This window comes from Aspergillus japonicus (genome assembly GCF_003184785.1).
Source record: "Aspergillus japonicus CBS 114.51 unplaced genomic scaffold BO86scaffold_4, whole genome shotgun sequence".
Taxonomy (NCBI): Eukaryota; Fungi; Ascomycota; class Eurotiomycetes; order Eurotiales; family Aspergillaceae; genus Aspergillus; species Aspergillus japonicus.
The window spans coordinates 263460-288172 of NW_020291641.1; the positions used below are offsets into that span (position 1 = coordinate 263460).

At 53.1% G+C, this 24713-nt stretch overlaps 10 protein-coding genes across 10 annotated transcripts; 4 read left to right on the top strand and 6 right to left on the bottom strand.

Annotated features, from left to right (window-relative positions):
• Positions 1-371: 371 nt before the first annotated feature.
• Positions 372-2238, bottom strand: BO86DRAFT_445212 (FAD-dependent oxidoreductase). The gene is made up of 3 exons (XM_025676430.1): positions 1336-2238; positions 1039-1245; positions 372-901 (listed from the first exon to the last, which is right to left on the bottom strand). The coding sequence occupies exons 1-3, from the start codon at positions 2026-2028 to the stop codon at positions 470-472; spliced, it is 1332 nt and encodes a 443-aa protein (XP_025531868.1). The 5' UTR covers positions 2029-2238; the 3' UTR covers positions 372-469.
• A 549-nt stretch (positions 2239-2787) lies between these two features.
• Positions 2788-3382, bottom strand: BO86DRAFT_137959 (uncharacterized protein). Its single transcript, XM_025666166.1, has one exon. It carries the CDS (start codon positions 3295-3297, stop codon positions 2830-2832), a length of 468 nt encoding a protein of 155 aa, XP_025531869.1. The 5' UTR covers positions 3298-3382; the 3' UTR covers positions 2788-2829.
• Positions 3383-8177: 4795 nt separating this feature from the next.
• On the top strand, positions 8178-10099 carry rfeD (putative transcription factor RfeD; the record flags this gene model as incomplete). The annotated part of the gene is made up of 5 exons (XM_025667569.1): positions 8178-8300; positions 8513-8681; positions 8737-8888; positions 8980-9384; positions 9434-10099. The coding sequence occupies 5 exons, from the start codon at positions 8178-8180 to the stop codon at positions 10097-10099; spliced, it is 1515 nt and encodes a 504-aa protein (XP_025531870.1).
• A 609-nt stretch (positions 10100-10708) lies between these two features.
• On the bottom strand, positions 10709-11608 carry BO86DRAFT_445214 (arginase family protein; the record flags this gene model as incomplete). The annotated part of the gene is made up of 1 exon (XM_025676431.1): positions 10709-11608. The coding sequence occupies one exon, from the start codon at positions 11606-11608 to the stop codon at positions 10709-10711; it is 900 nt and encodes a 299-aa protein (XP_025531871.1).
• A 169-nt stretch (positions 11609-11777) lies between these two features.
• On the bottom strand, positions 11778-11989 carry BO86DRAFT_385584 (uncharacterized protein). The gene has a single exon (XM_025671137.1). The coding sequence runs from the start codon at positions 11947-11949 to the stop codon at positions 11791-11793; it is 159 nt and encodes a 52-aa protein (XP_025531872.1). The 5' UTR covers positions 11950-11989; the 3' UTR covers positions 11778-11790.
• A 502-nt stretch (positions 11990-12491) lies between these two features.
• Positions 12492-13955, top strand: BO86DRAFT_286810 (uncharacterized protein; the record flags this gene model as incomplete). Its single annotated transcript, XM_025667362.1, has 1 exon — positions 12492-13955. A coding segment is annotated over one exon (1464 nt), but the record flags the coding sequence as incomplete, so codon positions are not given.
• A 638-nt stretch (positions 13956-14593) lies between these two features.
• BO86DRAFT_395426 (uncharacterized protein) lies at positions 14594-15355 on the bottom strand (the record flags this gene model as incomplete). The annotated part of the gene is made up of 1 exon (XM_025673313.1): positions 14594-15355. One exon carries the CDS (start codon positions 15353-15355, stop codon positions 14594-14596), a length of 762 nt encoding a protein of 253 aa, XP_025531874.1.
• Positions 15356-19128: 3773 nt separating this feature from the next.
• Positions 19129-21133, top strand: BO86DRAFT_434467 (uncharacterized protein; the record flags this gene model as incomplete). The annotated part of the gene is made up of 3 exons (XM_025675899.1): positions 19129-19173; positions 19225-19290; positions 19352-21133. 3 exons carry the CDS (start codon positions 19129-19131, stop codon positions 21080-21082), a joined length of 1842 nt encoding a protein of 613 aa, XP_025531875.1. The 3' UTR covers positions 21083-21133.
• A 206-nt stretch (positions 21134-21339) lies between these two features.
• Positions 21340-22407, bottom strand: BO86DRAFT_434476 (uncharacterized protein; the record flags this gene model as incomplete). Its single annotated transcript, XM_025675900.1, has 2 exons — positions 21340-22100; positions 22171-22407. The coding sequence occupies 2 exons, from the start codon at positions 22405-22407 to the stop codon at positions 21414-21416; spliced, it is 924 nt and encodes a 307-aa protein (XP_025531876.1). The 3' UTR covers positions 21340-21413.
• A 183-nt stretch (positions 22408-22590) lies between these two features.
• On the top strand, positions 22591-24532 carry BO86DRAFT_395429 (uncharacterized protein; the record flags this gene model as incomplete). The annotated part of the gene is made up of 3 exons (XM_025673314.1): positions 22591-23405; positions 23459-23973; positions 24039-24532. 3 exons carry the CDS (start codon positions 22591-22593, stop codon positions 24530-24532), a joined length of 1824 nt encoding a protein of 607 aa, XP_025531877.1.
• Positions 24533-24713: the final 181 nt, after the last annotated feature.

A 24713-nucleotide genomic window follows, 5' to 3' on the forward strand; every position in this document is an offset into this window, starting at 1 on the left:
CTCAAGCCCTGAATTATCTAGACCATATGCACTCAAATCGCAATCCTCCGATTAATTTCAATTGACTTGGACCATGTCTCAGAATATACTGTGCGCCCTGGATGGCATGCCTCATATTGTCTCAGAAACTTCTTAATATAGCAACAAAAGACATAGTCTTAGCCTGGTTTTGGTTTCAGACAGCAAAGTATATACTTGTATAAAAAGCCAGACCTTCTATTTATAGCGATCTCTGGCAAGAGATACAGATATAATATCACAGAATCATTTATATGTAAGAAGCAAGTTCATATATATCAGTAGTAGCCCGGTGCAAATTCACAAATAGCGCCTTGCATAAACAGACCATAGACCTTTCAGACATGCTCCAAGCCATAAACCACAACTATCTACATCCTATAATTATATACACACTCAGATCAAGACCAATCTATATACGCTCATCCCCAAACCCGGAAGCCCAGCCCACCTACAAAGAAGCCTTATTCCCCACCAACCGCTTCCCGAGCTCCTGCCTGGCCTCCTCCACCATCTTGGCGACATCCACATTCGCGATGACCCCGTTCCGCCGGTTGATCTCCTCCTCGATCTTCTGGAAATCCCTGCCGACGCCCTCGGCCTGCCACTCGTAGCAGTCGCCGATGAACCGCGAGCTGCGCACCAGCCACTGCGACCGCTCGCGGCGGTTGGCGTCGAACGCGGCGAACACCGCCGCCAGGTCAGCGTGGGTGCGCACGCGCTCGTCCTGCAGCAGCGTCGCCAGCACGGCGGTGTCCTCGATGCAGAAGCCGGCGCCGGCGCCGTGGTGCGGCGAGGTCGCGTGGGCGGCGTCGCCCGAGATCACGACGCGGCCTTTGTGGAAGGTCGGGACCGGGTGGTCGTTTAGGTCGAAGATTGCCCACTTTTGTTCGCTGTTAGCTTTTGGTTTTTGTTGAGGGGAACTTGGAAAGGGAGGGGGGGGGTTGATGGAGGATAGGGGTGAGGGGTGGGGTCAGGGGTAAGGGGTCAGGGCTGAAGGGTGAGGGTGAGGGTACGCACCACGCTGAGATCGGATTCAGTCAGCTTGAGCAGGTTGATCACGTTCGGTCCGAAGCCTTCGAAATCCTTCAGGGCCTCCTCGCGGGTGCCCTGGCGGGTGAGCTGGGGGTACTCGGCCCACTCGGCGGGGTTGGTGTGGAAGGCGACGATGTTGAGGGTTTTGCCGCCGTTGACGGGGAAGGTGAGCATGTGGCCGCCGGGGCCCATCTATCATTCCATGTCAGGATCCGCGGGACTTCGAGAATAGAAAGCCCTTTGAGACTGCTTGGACAAGACAAGGTAAGGGAGACAACTCACATGCATACACGAATTCGAGGCCAACTCCTCCCCAATCGCCTCAACCGCCTTCTCCATTGGCACCAGGCCCCGATAGGCGTACTTGTGCGTGTACGAGGGCTTCGCCGATGGATGGTCGGCGCCGACGATAATCTGGCGCACCTGCGACTTGATGCCGTCGCACCCGATGACCACGTCGGCCTCTTCCTCGGACCCGTCCGCGAACTTGAGGATGAGCTTGCCGTCGCGGATGCGCTCGTGGATGTCCTCCAGCCGCCGCCTGAAGCGGCAGATCTCCTGCGGCACGAGCTTGATCAGCTCATCCAGGAAGTGCGCGCGGTGCACCCCGTTCTGGCCCAGGCTGTTGGAGATGGTGAACTCGATGTCCTGGCGGCGCTGGTCGGCGCCCGTCTGGTCGGCGCCCTTGCTGTAGTTGTAGCCGTCCAGGTAGTCGAACCAGACCTTCTGCTTCGAGGGCCACAGGTTGCGCGTGCACACCTTCTCGAAGGCGCTGTAGATGCCGTCGTGGCAGAACTTCATCGCCTGCACCGCGTTCGGGCTGAAGGACACCCCCGCGCCGACTTCGGAGAAGGCGTGCGCTTGCTCGTAGATGGTCACGGAGATGTTGCGGTGGTGCAGCGCGATGGCGAGGGTCACACCGGCGATGCCGCCGCCGACGATGGCGACGTGGAAGTTTTTCTTGGGGGTCGACATTGGGGTCGTTGTGTCTGAGGTTGGTGGTAGTGGTGGCAATTAAACAGTGGTCTGTTGGTGCTGTTGTTGTTGCTGGGTGAACAGGGCTATTCGAATTCGTGGAGTAGATACTATGATTGAACGGTGCTTGAATGCAATTGACTTGGTGTCTTGGGTTGAGACTACGAACGGGCCTTTTTATCTATCAGGCCAAGTTGGCTACTAACCCCCCCCCCCCCCAACGATGTCATCGTGGGTGAAGCGTGGAGGTTCGGTCGGATCAGACCCAGCGACGGTCGGTTCCAAAGTTCTGGGGCCTCGAGCCCCATCGGATGATCCCCGTGGAGCCTTCGGACACGGTTAGACGGCACCTACACTGCCTAGCCGATGCTCAGATATGAGGCTAGGGTGTTGATAGGGGGCAATAATAGGAACCGTTATGATAGTCGAGACCGTAGGCCGCAGTGATCAAGTCGATCGACCCTATCAACATTTGGAGATACACATGTAGTGTAGAGTATAGGAGGATGCGGACATGATGACCGCACAAGCGTGCCCTGACTTCCATGGGCGGGGAGACTCAGCCGACGTTTCCGGGGGATTTCCGCATCCGAAAGAGTTTCATATTGTGCTATGTGTATATTTGAGCCATTATAAGCAGCACGGGATAATTCACAGCCAGTTGACATCTCCCTTCAGACGTGCTGAAGGCAGGGATCATTCGGATGCGCCTCGTTGAAAAGAGCCGTTAACAGTTGACGGGATGCAGCCCTGCAGTGCGGCAGTTGTCCCGCGCACCAAGTGTGTTCTCGGGTATCGACGTCATCGGGACGGGGAAAACGGGCACTCGTACCAGAATTCATGATCATGGAAAAAGAGGGCAGTCTGAGGCTGCATCCTCGATTTGTATTTATCCTGGTGCGTAAGATGCATGGGCTCATTGCTCATAGACTTGCCGTATAAGTCCCGACCTCTGTTGTGTAACAGTTGGGTGCATTGCCGATAGCCGAAATTGGGGCATGATCCTCTACACTGAGTGAAGCTCTCAGTACAGTACAAGACACAACTATCATGTGGTGAGATTCGAGACAGGCAGGCAGGCAAGGAGGTTGGTCGCTCACTCCAGCACAATTCAATACACGCGTATACCCCGGATTGACACACAGTTCCCCATAGTGGCCAAGACTTAACCACACTGTGTGAAGCGAGCCTTAAGACCGCCAAGCCCATGGATGGCATCCTTTCCGTTCCAGTTCTTTTTTGCTCGTGACCGCTCGGTTGTCTTGGCATACCCTGCACACGGTGTGACTGTGTGCTCACTACGGCTAAGCAAGAGTGCCGGTACAGCAACAGCAGGCCGCGCAGCCCAGCCGAAGTGGGGGAACTCCAATTCAATCAACCCGATTTAATAACCAAATCAAATCAATGACTTTATCGCCCGAGAGTCAGTGGACGGGAAAAAGTCTTTTAATTGAAGGTTCCCTGAAACCCTGCCCATTCATTGGATACCAGCCCGATTTTCTCCATCAAATTGCCCTGCCAATCATGCTGCTTTTCTTCACCTGCACCTTGCCCCGAGAGGCAACTGACCAGTTGCGACCTGCCCTGCAGTTGTGTGTTTCTTCCCTTTCGAGAAGGTCAACACCGTGGAATATGTTGGCGCCACCATGCAGGTTGCTCGCTGGAGGTACAGTACTCGGTACTTGCTCGTCCTTCGCTGACTGGCAGTGATGCATGAATTTCCTGCGAGGGAGTCTCATCCTGCATACACCTCCAGAAATCGCATTCGCTACGTTCTCTGCAAGCATGCAAGGATCGGGGAAGATCCAGCAGAACCTCATCCGACCGCCCATGCAACGCAAACTAGAACCAGCTGCCTTTCCAATCCCACGTAATCCCCTTTTATTCGAGTGCTCTGGTCTTAGCGGCGATCAATGCGCCCCTCACCCGATGCTTTTTGTGCGGGCTGACAATTGCATTGCTTTTCCAAGAATAGCTCTTCCTCCACAATACAACAGTGTAGATGGTGATGTCGGTGTGAACCGAGGAGGATGTTGATACGGATCTGCTTGGAAAATAACACCTAACTATATGGTGTGCTGCTAGTTGAGCACAGCTGACAACAACCACGACAGCGACAAATCCATCCTACAAACTAGTAGTATACGTATAAGATTGAGTGTCGGATGCTTCTGAGCTCACGTATCGTGACTCGACGGCCTACCACATCAGTCAAGGTCTTACTCCGGCTGACTATGTCCAAGCTAAGCAAGCCTCCCTACCCCTCATATCATCTCCCATGTCTTAATCCTAGATAATGAAAGAGTCGATTTCCCGCGTGCGTCAACTGTACTAGTTCGAGCTCCCGTACTCGGACTAAGGCAAGACCGAACAACAGAACCAGGAAGACCATCCACGGCTCAAATGAACGACAAGACCTGTCTTTTATGTGTACTGCTGACAGTTCAAGCACTGTTCCAATGATTCATGTAGCAGTAGCACCAGTAGCTCCGTCGCACCCAGCCAAACCACACGGGAAATACACGGCCAAACTCGTTGTTTTTTTCCGCTTAAATAGCGAATTGGGCAAGTATCCCACCTCCACTTTCCACCGGGACAGAGTGCCATAGCTTAGGTGTGAGTCCAAAGGGGGGGTGGAGGGGGGGCACCGCTACTTTTCTCGGCCGTTGAACTTGTCCCTTGACCGTAGTAGTCAATTGTGCACAAGCACAAGTACTGAACATGTATACGTCGGTAGTAAGTCCTACCCCTACCCTGTATGTATGTATATGTTTTTCCGAGGGAGGACACAATTCGGACCTTTCCACATAGTTGCTCACGTTATCCTCCGCCAAAAGGGGGCGACATCCCCTCTGCATCCATGGGATCAGCAAGAAGTGGCCATTTTGTGTGTTTCGAGAAGAATGAAAATTTTCTTCCTTCATCTTTTGCTTGTGTTTGTTGCTTTTTTTTCTTTTCATTTTTTTTCTCTCACTGGGCTAAGGTACCGTTTCGAGAGCCCCACTGAGACGGGAATAAGGAACTGGAGTGGCGTTCGAGCTAAACTGGGTTTGCCACTACCTACATCTTTTGTGTCGTCTTAACCGTTTCGGTCTTAGGCAGCTACCAGACAAAGCTCGCAGCTGGGTGAGCTTCTGGGTTGAGGTGCATGGGAAGCTCACTTACTAGACTACTCCCCCTTGGGAAGCTGTATGGGGGGGGGGGGGGGGTAAGCTGGTTTTAGTGTTGGGGGGAAAAGAGCGGAAGCCTCCAGCTGGAAGGGACGTGTGTGGGAGCCTGGGAGGGGGATGGAGGGGGAGAGAGGGGAAGGATAGTAGGTGAAAGAGGGAGGGGAGATGTGATTGATTGGATTCATTCAGCCTGCGAGGGGAGGGGTAAAAGTACTCCAGGCTAAGCTGAGGTTGCAGCACATGGCCTTTTTTAGCCTATCGGTTCACCATTTGATCCTTTACCCAACCACGCGGTGCTTTTCCTTAAGCATACCTTACTAGGAACTACCCTGGGCTGTATGTAGGGTTACCTCTAACTGCACTACACTTTACTTGGACGGGAGTTCTCGGTGGAAGTGCGAGGGAATCTTCTGTGACCTCTACCACTATGGAATGTCGACTAGATCCTTTATCCGTGGTCGGTGACCTCGATAAGATTACTCTCTCTTTCCCCCGTGGTTCCAGAATCCTCTGAGTTATGCTCTCTCTGGTCCAGAGCTGAGCTGGGCCGGGTTATGCAGCAGCTGTCGTAAACCCCAAGAATGTGAGGAGGGGGGTTCCACCGGCATTCCCGAATTGCTGGTCGGCGATTACTGTACTGTACTGTACTGTACTGTACTGTACCGTATGCTAATTTCCGCTAGACCCGTTCCAAGTAACCGGGCCGTCGACCGACGATGGCTGGTGGAATTTTTAGACCAGCTGGACCATATCATGGCTGTTAAACTAAATCTCTTCGCTTCAGAGTGTAAAAGGAGGAAAGTAAAAACTTTGGGGTTGAATCGCACGGATCACGAGTGGTAAGTTAGCGCTTTGCGAGTCCTCTGAATATATGAAGTCTATGTCTTGTGCCAACTGCCAATGCTTGAAAATGGGCAGAATCGGAACGGCAGAGGCCATTCAGAGGGGTTCCTGCCGCTCATCCTTGAGCTCCGGTATGGTCAGGTAATGGTCACGAAGACCGAGGCTGAGCTACAAAAAAAAGTCTAAGTGTCACATCACTACCCTCACCCTCACCCACGCATTTACTATCAGGCGGGCAAAGGCCCTTTCGACTCTACTCGACTCGACTCGACTTCATGCTTGTTGGAGAACAACTGCTCCCCTTTGTTTGCCGCTACAGAAGCAGAAAATAAAATCAGCAGCAGGTCGAAACTTCGGATCGAGCATCCCAGCTCGAAACTGGTAATTTCCGCGACAAGACAGACAGAAACTTTCCCTATCCATCCATGTCGTGCGTGCGGATATCGCGCTGTCCCACATTTAGCTTAGCTGCGACAGCAACACTTATCGATAGGCGCTATCGGCATCAGATACCCTCTGGCGTCCAGCTAGTCTCGGACGGGGAGGAAATTGTATTACATAGTACTCAATACCAGGATCATTGTTGGCACATGCTGTCCTACCGGCATTACCAGGACGATAATAAAACAAGATTAATGCCTCATAAGGGTATTGCTCGGATGAGATTCCAGTCAGCTACTCCGTAGTCAGACAGCCGATTACTACTAGAGGAAAAGTAATGCCGCCCAGAGCTGCTACCGTAGTATGAGGAAGGGAGCTTTCCTGCTTATCCAGCTGGAGCTTTTTATCGTAGTTCCCACTTTAAACCTCGCCCAGCAGCAACAGCAGCTTCCTATGGATGTGTCTTGGTTTGCTGTAAGCTAGGTAGACATTCAGAAACAACACATAAGGTAGTGACTGGTATATTAATGATTTCTTCGGAGTTTTCTTTTGCCTCTCTCTTCCTCTTCTCGATTTCTCCTCATCTTCTTTCTCTTGTTTTCTTGTGATTATCCTTCCCACGGTCCGGAACTTGAAATGCTTATCGTGCCACCGACAGAGCATCTGTGAGACGCTTATCCCACCTTTATCGAGGGTTTGACAACAAATCCACCGAAAGGGAACCTTCTTTGTTCCACTTATCGCCTGCTCCGTGGGTTTTCTGGATTGTTCATTAATCCTGGACAACCACCCTCTCGGCGAACACAAGCGCTCTGTGAGCCACGCGGTCGGAGAAACCAGCATTGCGCCCGTTGCAAGCACTGCGCTGCCCTGCTCTGTTAGCTAGGTAGCTACTTGCCTAGTAGCTAGCAAAGCATTTGCCAGCTGTTTCGCCTGTTCAATTTAGCTTTTTATTACTTACTGTATGTATGATTCCTGACTATACCACTGCAATACCTTCTGTTCCCACTTTTTTCGCCTTTCCTTCTCAATTTTTCTTCTTTTTCCCTGCCTCTTTTTTTCAATTCTTTTTTTTCTGATTTTTTTTGGACTCTTTCTCCTTTTGCTTAAAGTGGATATTTGCTCTCCCCCAATCCTTTGCCTGTCAATTGTCCAGATTGTGTGCCACTAGCCTGATTTCGGCCTAGTGGATCAGTGAAGCTCCTTGACTTTCTCCCCCTCCACTGCCACTGCTTGTAGTGCTGCTTCCCATACTTACTACCTTACCTGCTTGCCTATTACTACTACTTTCTTCATCCTTTCCTTCTTCTTGCTGCTGCTGCTGCTGCTGCTTCTGCTCTATGAGAGATTGATTGCATTAGTTTCTACCCCCATTCGCTGTTGATCCAGATATCAGTGCTACTTACTGGTCTTGGAAATAGAAGCTAGAGCAAGTGGTGGTCTAGCAGGGCGTCCGCTTGGCCATTACTCATACTGTTGCAATACTCTTTTTCCTTTCTTTCGCCGCCCTCCGTTGTTCTCTTTCTTCCATCATCCCATTTCGCCTCTCCAGTTGACTAGACTTGCTCGAGCTTCCTTTACAAACAATCTGCTGGTATTTTCTGGTCGCAGCAGCTGATGTCGCCTTGCGGAGATCTTCCAGATTGAATTGACCTTGCCCTGAAAATCACAGCCTGTGTGCCTTGCCTTGTGTGTGTGCTGGTGCTTGAACCTCCTTCCGACCAACCCACCCCACGCCGCCGCCCGAACGGATCCATGCAGACCATGCCGCCCCGATCATCTTTAACCAGTTCGTTCTCCGTCACTGACGCCAACAACGAAGTGGTTTGCCCTTTGAAAAACAATGATGGTTCCAATTGTCGCAAAAGATGCCTGGGAGTAAGTTTCCATTCTTCCATCTCTTTGTGTTCTTTGTCGCCGTGCTTCTTCCTCGCTCTCCCCGCCGATCGGGGCCCCACTTTCTCATGCAGTGGGCAGCAAGCGCCATGCAAACTGAAGAGGGGCAGCTGCTGCGAGGTTCGAGAAACAGGGACGAGCTGGGATAAACGAAGACTGTAATGGCCGCATTTAACCGGTTGTTCATCGCACAGGAAAAGCGCTATCGCTCCATGCAGGAGCACATTCGCCGTGCTCACCCCAATCATTACATTCCGAAGCTCCCGGCTACCGAGGAGAGCTTTGTCTTGATGGTGACAACCCCACCAGACCAGCGTGCTCACCTTTCTCCTCCGAAACCCGCTACTTCTCGACGGCGCAATGGTTGGTTGATACTCTTGGGCAGATTGAGGATATTCAGCAGCTGACTGGGAAGTAGATCTGGCTGATCGCGACATTTATGTTGCCGATGCTGGCTCCCCCGCAACCCCGCGGGGTATCGATGAAGCCCATCCGGCCGCTGCCACCGCAGCCGTCGCCTTGGCCCAATTGCACCACAACCGCTTAGCATCTGACTGGGATACAGACATGGTATGCTATACAGACTGCTCGTTTGCGGATTAAGCAGGGAGAAAAAGCGGTCGCGAAAAAAAAAAATCAGACATTGACTGGTCCGTCTCAGGAAACCCAATCGGACAATGACCGGGACCGGATCCGCTCCGTCGAATTGCCGTCACTGCGCGAGCATTTCAAACAAGAGTCATTGCCTCCATTTCCCGCGGCTCGCCCTCGAGAGCTCCTGCCTTCCATTCTGACACACTCGCCGCCCGGGCGCTCTTCGACGTTGCCTCCCATCCAACGTAGGGACAAGCTGCCTCGATCTCGCAAGTCGTCGATCTCTGGGGCCCGCAAGCCGAAACACGAGCGCACTAAATCGAAGGAATACGGACGACGTCCTAGTCTAGGAGATCGCAAGGCGCTTTCTGCCGAGCCACAAACTGCAGCTTGGGCGCAGGGTAAGCGTTGGGAGGACCTCATCGAGGCTGCTACTTCCGCCACAGAAGCAGATGACGAACACCAGTCTGATGTAAGTTGATCTTGGGATTCTCTCGGGTTACGTTTCTAACTCTTACTAGGTCGGCCGGTCGCCTACGATGCCGCCTCTCATCTCCAATATCACCTCGGCTCCTGCGGGCAACAACCGTTCTTCGCTACCACCCGCATTTCAAACCCCCACTGGACTACCCCCACCGACATCTTACCGGCCTTTCCCCCACCCCTTCGCGTCGCCTATGCACAAGTCCATGACCCCGCCGCCGTTTGATCGCAACCGCGACAGTGACTTGGAGCCATTCCCGTCCATCGAGTCGTCCATTGACTCAGCTTCGTCGACGTCGGGCAAGAATCATTCCTTCTCCAGTCACCTTGCGCCTTCGATCAACTCGGATTCCAGCCCAGTGTTGAATATGTTTCCCTCTGCGTCGCAACGGCAACACCATCGGTTCTCAAATCCCACCCCGGCCTCTTACCGTAGCAAAGAGATTCAGATTTACTGTGCCAGCTGTAAGCGGCCTTGGGCACTGAGTGAATGTTATGCCTGCACGGAATGTATCTGCGGAGTTTGCCGGGAGTGTGTCGGGATGTTCATCAGCAGCCCCCCTGCATCCTTCCGGAATGTGACGTCCAGCCCAGGGAGCGCGATGTCGCACGGGCCGACCAGCTATCCTAACCACCCGCGCGGCTGTCCTCGATGCCGCACGGTCGGGGGCAAATGGAAAGCCTTCCAACTTGATTTTAGGTGATCTCTTCATGATTCGACTGGGCGCCTCCGCTGCGCTCTTTTGACAACTTTATGTTTTACGGATGTTACGAATAATGGCTTTTGAGGGTTCGTGGAAACTCAAGTTACGGTACAATGACATGACCATCAAGGCACATGACCCTGCATGCGGTCAACGACTACATGAATTGCCCTTGAACTGCTGAAAATATATTAACCAGCCGCGGAACGGCTTGGCCGATGATCCACCTCACGGCTGCTCCCCGAAAACTCTTAACGAAAAGCTGGACTTTTTTGTTCTGTATGTTGGTACAATTCCGCTGGGCGCCTTATATACACCACCGTTGGAATTTTGTGATGTTTCCATGCCATGTCACCACGATTGTCTTTCTATACTATTGGCGTTTGTTACCTGGATACAATTTTTGATGATATATTTGGACAATGATATAAAACTTTGATGGGATATCTACAGTGGCTGGTTTTCCTTTTGCAACAACCTGCCTGATTCTTTCTTCTGTATTCAGGAGCACGGTTCCCTTCAATTCCAGCTCTGTCTTGTGGTGCCAGCATATGTGGAAAGTATTCTGGTCAAAGTCCCTGCAGGATTCGCTGTGGCTGCGTCCGTGCTTCAGATCTTGGATAGAGCTCCTGTGTCCAAAAGAGATCGAACAAGGGCTGTAATTGCTCGAACTGCAATCCCAGCAATCTTGTCACCGTCGCCCGCATCCGGATCAAAAGAACACACGGTCAGCGACCGAGGGGTCGTCTTCTGCGGAATTAGTTCCATGCAAGCGATCAGATCCGATTCAAATAAGCCACCTGGAGATGGGTAGTCATTGACTTTGCCGTACGAGTCATCCAAGACATCTAGATCCAGATGAACCAACACCTGGCCGTACGCTCGTTGCTCCAGCTGGGTCTTCAGCTCCGTCGCGAAATCGACTTTGCTCTCTGTGCTCCCCCAGATGACCTGCATGCCCGCCTCGATCACCCGCTGCTTCTGCACACTGGTCTGATCTCGGAGCCCGCAGTACAAGAACCGCCGATTGAGGTCCACCGGCTTGAACCCCGGCACGCTGTTCATCAGGGTCTTCCAGCTCGCCCCACGCAGCATGGACAGGCCCATGGCATCCAGATACCCATTTTCGTTCACGTCGGGCGAGTCCAGATCGTCGTGGGCGTCGAAATAGACGTAGGCCAGGTCGTCCACGTGCAGCCCACAGGCGACCGCGGCGCTGGCCATGCAGTTACCCGACAGGATCAGGGGGAAGCGGCGGTTGGCCACTGACTGGCTGACGGCGGTGGAAATCCGGCGCAGGAGCTCGAAGCTGCGCCCTATCTCGCCTTCGAACTCGTCGACGGGTGGGATCTCGATGAGATGGAAAGCGACACCCAGGCGGTGGAGGTCTTGCTCGAGCCCCAGGGAGAGGATGCGGTGGGGTCCGTTGCCGACGCGGTGGTCGCGCAGGCCGACGTGGTAGGGAGAGAAGATGATGTCGATTGCTTGGGGGCACAACGTAGCAGCCATGATGCTGTCACGGGACTTCAGGTAGGTTTTCCGGTGATTGCTTGTGTGGACGGTGACTATATATATCAATACAGCTGGTTATCAAGCTGTGACGGATAGCTGGTAGCTGCTTAGCTGCTTTTGAGGTGTATAGGGACTCTCTCTTCCTTCCCTAAGATTTACAGATCGAGAGACTTTATCTTTTAAGCACGCCCAAGCACGCCCAAGCACCTCCAAGCACCTCCAAGCACCTCCAAGCACCTCCATGCACCTCCAAAGATCCTCAGCTGGTCCTGCTTATATAATCCATATGCTTTTGGCGGGATGGCTCGGACTATACCGTATCGGGAGATCCCCACCATGGAGTGACACAGGGCGCCGGTGCTCTACTGGATATTCAGGGTAAGTAACTTACGGGCTAGACTCGCCCCTTCCGCCTTTCAATTCTTCATCATCATCATCATCATCATCTTGATTCTCTTCACCTCCTTGCCCAGACTCAGCCCGGCTCTATCTCCCGCTTTCCTTTCACATGGCGGAGGATCTAAGCGGTCCTCCCAAATACTGTTCTGATGTTCTAGACTTGCCGCCTTTAGATCTCCCAGTCTCCATTGCGGGGTCCGAGGAACCCCTGCACTTATACGACTCCCTGCTAAGTGCCAACCTAAGTTTCCCAACGGCATCTCTGCCCCCGGAAGGTCAATTTGAAATATGCCCGGTTTGTTATGAGCATATTTCATTGGCTTCAGCCTGTTCATGCTGGCGGCTCTTCAGCGACAACACCAACTTCGCCCAAAGCGCACCGGAAGCAGGACAGTTTCTCCACAATTCCCACGATATCGCGGCTTCGAATGATCCTCACGCGACAGAAGGTCTCAGATCTTCTGGAGGTCGTTTGGGAAGGAAGAAGAAATATCAGCGTCTATCGAAGGAAGCGGTAACGGCTTTGCGGTCATGGCTCTACAACCATCAAGACTACCCCTACCCCACAAAGGAGGAGAAAGATGCCCTGCAGCAGCAGACAGGGCTCCACCAAGCTCAGATATCCGACTGGTTTAGTAATGCACGACGGCGCACCTGGTTCGGAGGAAGTGCGTCCCAGGCAGTCGAACAACCGGCACCAGCGGCTGATCACTCTCTACAATCGCCCATGGAAAGATGGAAGAATTCCCCGCCAGACAGTGAGGCGGCTGCGACCTCGGACATCATGCGAGCTTTGGATAGCATAGAACGTCCGGATGACGATGAGGAGAGTGCGGGAACCTCAGCTTCTCAGTATGCTTGGTCGAGCCATAGTTCCAGTAACTCCTTTGTCGTTGGAGCTCCATCTACCAGCACGCTGGGTCATAGCCATTCATCGGGCTCCGAGGCTTCCTTGGGCCACCACACACACTATCAGCCCGTGCAACGACCGCCGACTCCCATGAATGGCCGGCGATCTCTGTCTGGTCGTCGCCATCGCCGGCGTCAGAAGCCTCCACGTCCCAACGATTCCCAAGCACATCGCCAAACGAGGGAAGACCGTCCGTACCAGTGCACATTCTGCACCGACTCTTTCCGCACGAAGTATGATTGGGAGCGACATGAAAAAACTTTGCATCTGCCTGTGGACCTTTGGACGTGCGCCCCCGACGGTGGTATCGTTGTTGTCGACGGAACCCGGACTTGCGTGTTCTGTCAGGCCCCAGACCCGGAGACTGGTCATCTTCTCGACCGACACAACTATTTTGCATGCCAATCTAGGGCAGACGGGCAACGAACGTTTTCCCGCAAAGACCATCTACGGCAGCACCTGAAACTCACGCACAGTGCGGAGTATCACTCCGGCATCATGGATGGATGGCGAGCATCGCGCACCATTGTCTCCCGCTGCGGGCTCTGTGACGCGACCTTTGCAACCTGGAAAGAGCGTGTAGACCATGTTGGGGCTCATTTCAAGAATGGCGCCGATATGGCGGAGTGGAAGGGTGATTGGGGGTTTGCGCCAGACGTGCAACGGTTGGTTGAGAATGCCATGCCGCCCTACCTTTTGGGTCACGAACGGCGCACAATGGACCCCTGGAAATCGTCCGTTGCGCTGCTGGGAGGGAGCGTTCCCGAACAGGAGGACACACTGGGCTTTTCCTACGTGTCGATCGGGAATGACGTTCCCAATGCCCTTAACCGCTACACGGATTTACGTCGCGCCCTGATAGATTACATTCATAGTCAGACTGCCGCTGGCATCTGTCCCACGGACGAGAGGCTACAGCAAGTGGCCCGTCAATTTTCCTACGGTGGGAATGACCCTTTGGATCAAACATATGCGGATTATGACCCCTTGTGGTTGGAGGCTGTCAAGCAGGAGGCGGGCCTCGGCACGAAGCCGTTTGTCCCGGAAACACAATAATTAAGAAGCTTTGATGTGCAGTCCGCTCGGGCCACCATGCCTTGAATGAAAAGGTCGACCCATCAATTTGAACGCCAGAGCAGTGAGAAGATGTTAATGCAAATGCTCAGCGATTTTGCATGACGACTTCTTCGGCCAACAAGTGAGCGTTTTTTACCTCGTTGACTGGAACTAGAAAGCGAGACTTATATAAGAGCAGGAATGTAAAGGGGCTATCCCATGCTTTCGAAGGTGATATGCCTCTAAGTGGCCGACTACTTCGCTAACGGTCACTTATGGAAACTCCCAGAGTCTACCCTGCATAAATCGCGGATGCTCAGTCTCGCACAGAGGATGTCTGATCTCACGGAACGAATACAGCCTCGTCCACCGCTTGTTCAACAATCCATCAAAACTGTCCTGCAGATGGAAAGACTATACCGCAAACTTTATAATAATGAAACGAAACAACCTTAAACTGGGGTTCTAGCCCCAGAACTGCTATCATTTCTCTTCTTTGTGATCAAGATAGTGCCCGAAACTCAAGAAAAGTCCAGGTGCTAGCTACAGACAGACTGCTGCCTTCCTCACTGGCGTGATACCCAAACCTGGGTTGTTGATTAAGCAGGTTCGAAATTCTAGTGGTGATTCGATAGATGAACAACAAGGTCCAGGTACTTGTCGAACTTGGTTTGGCAGAGTTGACACGTGGGAGGCCAGTGCTGGTCCCGATGCTGGTCCCAGCAATGCGCGGCGGCGGCATGGCGGCACAGAAACTCCCCGCCGCAGACGGGGCAGAAGCAGGAAGACAGGTCCGGCTGGCCGTCGCCAGGCGCGGCCGATCCCAGGCCGCAGTCGCAGGCGACGGTGCGTTCCTCGTGGTCCCGCTCGTGATGGCGCCGCACCTGCTGGTGGATGTAGTAGCTCTCCCCGCAGATCCGGCCCGTGGACGGCCGGACGAAGGTGCAGATGAGCCGCCCGCTGATCTCGTCGTGCCGGTAGCGATAGGTGGTCCGGGGCCCGATGCTGGTCCTCCGCCGCCGATCGTTGCATTCGGCGGCGAGAGCGGCGCGCTCCTCCGGCGCGCGCCACAGCACGCCACACTCCGGGCAGCCGTACGCCAGCGGCCGGCCGTGCCGCCGCTCGTGGTTGCGCAGCAGGTCCAGGCAGTTCACATGGCTCGTCGCCTGGCACCGCGGGCACTGCTCCACGTTCTGGTACTTCTCCATGTCGCACAGGCAGCATTCGATCTCCCCGGCGGACTCCGCCAGGATGAACCGCACCTCCGCCGCGTGCGCCGGGATGTAGTCGGTCGGGTACTCGGCCGCTGTCACGAGGGCATGGTCGTATCGGTGGCGGAGGTCGTCTGTCGGGAGGAGTCGCTTCCTCTCGCGCGGCATGGCTGTCTATCTCGCGTCTGGTCGGGTTAGATTATGTGCTTGCACGGTCTAGTGGGTTTTTGGTTGAGATTAATATCAGGGTTTGGATCGTGAGGAGGGCGAGGAGGTCGTGGGGGATGGGGGCATGTCGCGTGGATCTCTTTAAATACTCGGGGGCTCGATGCAGATATCCTTTCTTTTGGGGAAGGTCTAGGGTAGATCAGGGCTGTGTAGGAGTTGGAACGGGACCGCTTCGTACGTTCATTGTTGGCTAGATGGTGAATCACCTTTGTTGTTCTGTGGTTAGAGGCAACAGAGGAGGTGTTCGGGCTAGAAAAGGAGAACGCCGGCTCCTCCTGAGGCTGAATGGGATTTGTTTGTTTGTCCTGTTGAAGTTGAAGCACGGATCCTGTATGCATCTGTATCTGTTCCGATGAAGGGGTTTGGGTTCGGGTCGTAAGGGTGAATGCTGGGGCTAGAAGGCTGTATGTACCGTACAGCAAGCACTGTTGTTCTCGGGCCAGCGGGACAGGCGATTTCTCTTCCGTAGAGACCGTGTTGTTGTTCTGTCTGTCCAAACATCAGCGTAGCATAAAACCGGATGTGGGTTTGAAGGCTTGCAGCGTTGCCTTTGTAGGAGAATTTCGCTTTCGGTGGAAAATCTGGACGGGGGGTTAATGGTGGTGCAGCCCGAGGAGCAGACTGGTATCCATCCTGGGGCGCTTGTTGTAGAGTGTGTGGCTTGGGGATGGTGGATAGGTGACTTGGTTGGACTGGTTTGACGATGCGTGAAGTGTCGAGATAATGGGTGAGGGTCGCGTCTTCCTAGGAACTTTCCGTGTCGGGAAAAGGATAAAAAAAAGTTGGAGCAAAAGTAGGAATCCTTAGTTTTGATGTCGAGTGTTTGTTGCTTTGGGGATGACTTGGTGGGGATCAGATGAGACATGCCGTCGTTTCACTTCTCTATCTATCTTGTGGTGTATAGAACCGGGTGTGTGTGCGGTAGGATTTGGATATGTTAACCAACGGCGATGTGGGGGATTTGGTATCATGCTTTTTGTGCTTTTAGGGCTACTGAACCTAGAGGGAAGGCTGGTTGTAGGCATGACTGGCTTGGATTGACCGGCGGTTTTTGGACATGACGATGCTGTCTGTAATTCGAATGTTCACGGGCCCTCGATATACCTTGCCACAAATACCGATTCAGTGATGCAGATGACAGAAGGGTATAGTGGCCACTGGAACAGGAGTTCGGGTGTAGGTAGGCGGCTGGGGGCTTAGGTAGTCACCAAGAGTCTTGCCTATAGTCTATACGCCTGTACTATTATACTTCGGGAGGGAACTGGTTTCTGCAGAGAGTGGCTGGCCACTATATCCCCCTTGCGCATGCAGAGAAGATCAGGATTTCTGTGGGTATCAGCTGGGATTGTGCTTTTCTTGCGCATCAGAATTGCCACAGGGTTACTGACTCATTCCTGAAAACATCTAGCAGGCGCACAGCCGCACATCACGGCTCCAATGCGCGGAAGCCCTAAGGGAGGGAGCACGGTGGCCCGGTAGCTCGGGGAGGTCTTCCGGGAACGTAGGTCAAGAGAAGACTGGGGGTGGGGGCTTGAGCATGTGGAGAGGCTTCTGGGGATGGAAAAATCGAGTACTTGGGTGTGGATTGGCTGGGGAAAGAAGGGGAAGAAAGGGGAAGAAAGGGAGGGGCATGGGATGGGGATTGTTGCGATGATGGTTTGATTGGAGGGGGCCGGGCATGGCAGCAGGGGCGGGAAAAAAAGATAAAATGCTTTTTATCTGTTGGTGTTGGTGAATACTACTAATGGTGTTGATTAGGCCTCGCCACGGGTCGGGTTTGGGTCCAATATCAGGACCCGTACCTATAGGTTGGGTCTAAATCCTGGACCTAAGACCCAAACCCGCCAACCTGCAGATTGGATATATTAATCCGCAGATTATCTGCTAAAAATCTATTTAAATATAAAGTTTCTTTTTAGGCTATATTAAAATATATAAAAGTACTAAGTAATCTAATCTGATTTATATTTTTTTATTTTATATTAGTAATGAAATTTTATAATAGTAGTTTTTTGTTTAATTATTATATCTATATAAAATATATTTAAAATCTGATTTATACTAGTATAGGCTACTACTTTTATTTATAAAAATAACTACTAAAAATATTAAAATTAAGATATTAGTATTATTAGTAGAATACTTTTTATATATGTAAGGGCCCAAACAGCCCTTCCAACCTTCGCGGATATCCGCGAAGGGAAATGTATATAGACAACCTAAGGCGGTGGTCACGTGACGGCTAAGCAAGCCAGCTGCGGCCGCCCCTAAGGGCGGCAGCTGCCTTGCGAATTAGGCAAAGCAGCAACAACACCTTAAGGCAATACATTGACACCATACTATAGTTAAATATAAAAATTTTCTTAATCTAACTATAATCTGGCAGTCAGGTATAAAAATTCTAATTAACCTAATCTGACCTGGCTGTTAGCCACTCTATTAAATAGTAAAAATAATAGTATAGACTAGACAGATTTCTATAACTAGTTTTTCAATATATTCTTTTAGCTACTGATTTAGACTATTTTTAATTTTATAAATAAAATATAGTTTAAAAAGCTATAAATAGAATTAAAAGTAAATAAATAGTTAGTAAAGATTACAGATTATATATAATATAGTTAAAAAAAACAGTTAGATTATTAAAATAAAATAAATTAAATAGGTTAGACAGGTTAGACAGGTTAAATAGGTAGAACAGCTGGAATAGATGTATTAGATCTGCACTGTGACAACCAGCTATTAATATTTATTGATATTTTATAACTTGTGTTCTATCTGTAACACTGTCATTTAAGTAATATATGTTATTATATATAACTGAGCATTGTGCATATCTGCGCTGATTACTGTATCTCTATTTGCACCATGTTACCACCATATTTACACAGTGTTGAGCTCCCTGCAGGCGCCGGCAAGGTAGTTTCAAGCCACAGCTGACACTCACCCAGGTATCTACATGATCTCAACTGGTGGGTGCCTTAGTGTATCTCCACTGCCTGAGTGTGTCCTGTACACAAGGTAGCTGTGGCGGGTGCGGTGTCCGCCCTGCCCACAGCAAGTGTCTGCCAGCCGAGACAAAAAGTCTGGCGGGCGTGGGCTCGAGCGCTGGCCGCTCAGCAGTTCTATGGAGATAGCAAACATCAATCATCATTAAGATCAATTGAGTTGTTAGGTGTCACTTTTTGTCAGGTAACCTACCTTTTCCCTCCATCTTTTTTCCATCTCGCACCGCTTTATATACAGACTATACATAGACATCTAACTCACATGCACGGCTGGTATGTAAGCTTGCATATATTTATCAAGTTTCTGGTTCTATCGTTATCTTTCTATACAGGGATTGATCTGATAAAAGCCCTGTCGAAGGAGCCCAAGATACTAGATAGCACGGCCGAAAGGAAAACCCTGTTGTTGGTTATAATGTTGCTCATTTGCCAAGGGCACTGCAGTCAACAGTCAGGGCTGGGAGGGGCATAGCGCTCGTTGTACGGTGCCTGAGTAGCCGGCCAGGCATCAGCATTCGCGTGCCTAAGGCACCCTGTTACTTATGGCTAGGGCGATTAACCCAATAACTTACCGGGTAGGCCCGCTTCAAGATTCATCCGCCACTTGCAGTTGTCCTACCTTTACCCCCCCCCCCCCCCCATCACTATCCCCAAATTCCCCTCATCCAACTTCCTCCTGGTTCAGTATCTCAAGCTTCAACCCACATGGATCGCCTACCGCTCGAGGTGAAGCATATGCTCACCCAAGAGGTCAGTAGGCTTCGACGATATTTTAAACTTCTGCCCTAATTCACATCCCAGCTTTGCCAAGTGTCGCCAAATACCCTGCGGGCCTTATGGCAGGTGAACCGCCACTGGAACCAGATTGTAGCGCCAGGACTGTATAAAGATCTGATAATCCGTCTCCAAGCAAATAAACCCCCCCCAGCGAGTGTTTCAGCTCCTGAATGCCGACCTTATTCTACCGCATGTCCGACGTCTGACCCTTGTTGCTCGACACCCGCGGCTGGGCCGGATGGGCACTGACCGGAAACTGGTAGAATACCTTGCGGGGACTCCCGCGGACGAGTTCAACCTCCCGCCACTTGGGTTCTACCAGGGGGATTGGACCCCGATTATCCAACTCGTCCAGCAATTGGACTGTTTGCAGCAATGCAATCTCATGTTCCATGCCGATGACCTATCGGGGCTGCTGGATGCCCTGGCGGCGAAGCATCCCCTCTGCCGGGTATCAGTAACCCCTCTCTGTAATTATGCGCCGCCCACGGGCCTCGCGCGGGGGAAATGGATCCATTCTCCCATGCTGGATACCGTCCGGGTTCTCACGCATGAAAACCATAACGCGGGGCCTTATATCGAGCACCCGGACCGTGTTCTACGGGATCTTCTTCGACAAGCGACCCATATCAGGCGACTCGCATTGCAGATCATTGCTACCAGCAATTCGGAGTCGTGGGGTTGGTATCAACGCTGGCTGCACTCACAGCCGTCCGAGGGTGACGAGGCCATCGATGGCTCTGGGCGGCGGGCGCAACTCCAAAGTCTCTCGCTGCCGTTGACCAGCAAGCTGACTACGGAGCAATTTCGGGCCTGGTCGCGGGTGACTGATCTGAACCATCTCACCGCGTGGACTGCGGGCGGGATTGAGGATGTATCCCTGCTGGCGAGCATCGCGGAAGAGAAGCCCTTTCAACGGCTGCAGCGGCTGACCCTCTCCCTCCGTCCGCCCGAGAGCAACACAGCCTCCTGGTCATCGGGAGCGGTGCGGGCAATGTTTGACACGCTTCCGCCACTGGCCTATCTTTGTCTGCTGGGGACCTATGACCCGGGCTGGGTGCCGTCCGCCGTGCTGGACCGGCACGGCCCGACACTGGCGGAGCTGCAGCTGCACCTGCGGCCGCCCCCCTACCAGCAGTATGAGCTTTTTCGACTCACGCGGAACAAAGGCGGGCAGATCGCCCCAGTCTTTTCCGCCGAGGTCATCGCCCAGATGGCGACCCTCTGTCCCGTTTTACGGACGCTGCGGATCTGCGTGCAGCGTCACCGCGGTCACCCGCGGGAGACGGCCGCCTACGAGGCTCTGGGCCGGTTTCCTGCGCTTGAAACCCTGTATCTCCACCTGAACTGCTTACCCATCATGGTACCAGGTCATGGAACTCCCTTTCCGCCGCGGGAGCTGAGCGCCTACGAGCGCGAGCCCCTCCGGACCGCATCCCCCTGGAATGACGACGACGTTCCCAAGTGGACCGTCCGTGACGCTGTGATCAATTCCGCTTTTGACGAAGCGCTAGCCACGGCGATCTTCCGCCGGATACGCGGGGACGGGTCGCGAGGGCCCTTACGCCTGCTTCGCCTGCTCCCCGTCGCAGGCTGGTTCGAGCAATACCAAAGGCCCACAGGCATCACCGCTCGGGCACTGCTCGGGGGCGGGAAGTACCACGTGGAGATGGGTGGCGCCTGGTTGGTCAAGTGCGACGAAGCGCGCGATATCCAAGCAAAAAACCTCAAGAAGACCTCCCGCCGCGGCAAACAGAGCAAGCGGGAAATGCGGGCGGCGGATGTGGGGATATTCGAGTCGATCTGGCCCTCGCAGGAGGAGGAGGATCCATCGCAACCCAGGTTTTGGCCCCTGAAGTGGCAAAGCTGGCCTCTGCAGTAAGAGCGTCTCTTTGGGAGCGTTGCACGGAGGGGTTGATGAGACCGATTTACACGCTGTACACTTGGCCCTATGTGTACGTAAAGGTGAAAACGACAAGAAAAGAAAAGAAAAAGAAGAAAAAAAGAAAAATTGGAAATGAAAGCAAAAGGTCGCAATGAACTACAGGATCGGGATAGTGCATAGAGGTAAAGCAGGTACAGTATCCCTCACATAATTACCGTGGTGTTGGGTGGTTTACCCCGAGCAACCATGCAGCATACCACTCAGCGCAGCGGATCACCAGTGCCCTGTACTCAGGGTGAGCTCAGCACATACGTCCTTTGCAAGACCATCAAGCTGGATAGCCCATGAAGTCTGTCTCGGAGACCGTCTCGATAAAAAACAACATATGGTAGCAAGGAGCCATTCCCGCAGTGTCCTCATCCTCATCCTCATCCATATACACATCCTCACCCTCATCCATGTCCACGTCCTCATCATCCTCATCCTCGTCATCCGAGCTCTCGTAATGCAGGCCTGGGACATAGCAAAGCGCTTCGTTAGTCCAGATGCGAATTTTGGAAATCTTCTTCAGCCCGGTGATTTCATTGATATTGGACTGGTCTGCTCCCAGGGCCCCCTTGTGGTTGATCAAGATCCAGGCCTGGGGGTTCCCGTTGACCGAGCCTAGGAGGGCATAGCCCGCCTCGGATTCGACGCTGAAATCGGTGTAGCCCTGCCATTGATGGGCGGGGACCCCGCCCATGGCGCGGTCAATGACCGCGCGAGTGTCCAGGTTGACCACATTCATCTGGAAAATATACTGCAGCGAGCTGGCATCTACGCCCGCCGCTGCGGCCTCAGCTGCCCACTCAATCCACATTACATCGGACAACTGTTGAATCGCCGGGAGCTGAGATCCAGCCGGCCACTCGTCGGCCTCCATCTCTTCGACCTTGGTTTTAGGGCTCCATGCCAGGTCCACGATGATCGCCCCGGTGATGACATTGTACCAGCACTGATAATTCGCCTCGGTCGCCTGATTGGATTCTCGCCGTTAGTCAAGTGGAACCGGTCCCGCCTCCATGCAAGACACCTAAGACACCTACCGGATGCGTGGCGTCGATGGCCACCGAGTGCACCCAATTCACCACCTGGTTGTTGGCCGGGTTCAGGTTGAGTTCCGCCAGGATGTCCTCGCCCACATACTGTTCGAACTTCTCTTCCAACGCCATGTATGGGTTGGGGTCGATTGTCCAGCCGCTTGCCGTGAGCTGGGCCTGTGTCAGCGCGGTCGCCACCACGCTGCGATCACCCAGGTACACTTGTGCCATCGAATCAGACATCTCGCTCGCACAGGTCAGAGTCATGCCCTTGTCGTAGCATTTCTGGTAGTACTCATCACTGGCCTCGGAGTCTCGAAGGTGCCCAGAAGTCGATGTCCCGTGAGCTGTAGCAGCGCGGGCCTGAATTCGACCGCCTGGTCCGTTTATCACTCGGTAGACCGGCTGGAGCTGTGCGACAGCCCGATGTTAGTGGACTTCAACTTGTTTAACCAGCTGGACGATGTCGCGACGCATGTCAGCATTGCTGCCTGTACCGCCGACTTCAAGTCATCATCGTCTCTGGCTTCCTCGATTGCCAAACGAGGAACCTCCGATGACAGCAGCTGTTTCTCTGGCTCGGTCGGTCTCTCCACCATCACCTCTTCTGTGGAACTGGCTTCATCTGGAGATGTCTCCTCGACAGGTGCCGCAGACATCATCAATGCCTTGGAGCAAGTGCAGAACACGTTGGCCGTGTCCGGCTCTGGCTGCAAGGAAATGATCCGAATGGCCACTTCGGATCAAGCAGCAGTTGGTGTCTATGTTGGCTCGGGACTCGGTGGCCAGGGCGTCATCTCCTCGGTGCTGGACCAGTTGCTGACCGAGATCGACGACACTGGCAGCGTTGCCCGGCAGACTCTGGTTCAAGTCTGCGACAACTCCACGGCCAGATACTCCCTTGGTGTCTTTGCCAGCAGCACAGCAGACCTTGCTTCCGTGCAACGGGCGCTACAATCCTGGCGTAACAGCAGCTGTGTGAGTTCCATGGAGGAGACGATCCCGGCCTGGCAGACTATCACGTTTCTCGGCCCTTCTGCCCCGCAGAACTCTTCGCTGCTAGCCCCGACACCGCAGCAGAACTCGACGCTCGAAAATAACCACACATCGCTGGCTCCCCGCGAGCATCTGCATAGTCAGGGCCATGGTGGTTTCCGTTTGCACCGCGGTCTTTCTCATTCTCATCTGCACCGCGGACGAGCGGCCACCCAGCCACTGCAGGCGCGGGACGATACTGGAGAGTGCACTACGATTCAAGTCCAATCTGGGGACACGTGTACCACTCTTGCATCAGAATGTGGTGTCAGCGGAGCCGACTTCGACGCCTACAATCCCTCCGGTTCTACTGGTCGCCAGTCTCGAAGCCCGATGTTCCCATCCCTACCGCAAGCCCCCCTGATCTGCCCCCAATCCCCAGTGTCCCCTGCTTTACCCTGTTTGACATCTTCACCATTGACTGCCCGCCCGATAACGACAAGTCGCGCAAGACAGCCCACTACACGAGCGCCAAAGCATCCCCGACTTGCTCTCCAATACCGGCTAAGTCATGCGGTGTTCTCTGCACCTCCAACTGCGATGTCTCGTCTACCACCACCAGCCCAAGGACAACGATTAGCACCTCGACCTGCAGCGAGGCATCCACCGTGACTGACTATTGGGTCTCTTGCGGGGCGACCGCCTGCTCAACAACTAGCACAGCCAGAGTGACAGGTTGTGACGTGACCGCGACGACCACGACCACGGGCCGATACTGTCTGGCAACGGTCAGCGTCTGGTCAACAGACGATCAGGGCGAGAACGGGTCCAGTCGTACGCCGCCACAACCACCAAAATTCCGGAGGAGGTAGCCGTGGGAGGCACCACATACGTGGTAGGAGCCAGCGGACAGGTTACCCTGGCTGACGGCGACGTCGTCACTGTGCCCACTGAGACAGCGGGCACGACGGTCGTGACAGTGGGTGGCGAGATGTTGACCATGATCCCCGCTGAGCCGACAGTGATCACGGTGATTGTGACACCCATGGAGACCTTCACAACCTCGGAGACGTCGTCCTCATCCTCGTCCTCATCCTCAAGCACCAGCAAGGTGACTACGTCCACCACTAGCACGAACACAGCCACCTCCACCACCAGCAAGAAGACAACCACATCCACCACCAAGACCACCACTGCTCCTGCGGAGACCACTTCCGTCAGCTCCGAATGTGTCGGTGGCACCCTTGCCAACTGCTATTCCGAGCTCGAATCTCGCTGCTTTGGAGAGTGCACCTCGTGGCCCTTCCTGATTCGCATGAGTGCATTGAGAACTGCATCAGTGTGGTGTACGCAACCTGTGACAATTACTGTCCTGTTCTTTAACACTCTGTAAAGTATTTAGGTTGTTGTGAATACTATATTGAGAGTCTGAAACAACTAACTAAGGGGTCTAGTAGAGTAAAGTAGGGTACACAAAATTAGATCTAGATATCACAGTCCAATAGGCTTGTAAAATGGTTTGAAATTTTTAAATCTATTTTGTTCAATAATTTTTTATTACCTTTACAGAGAAT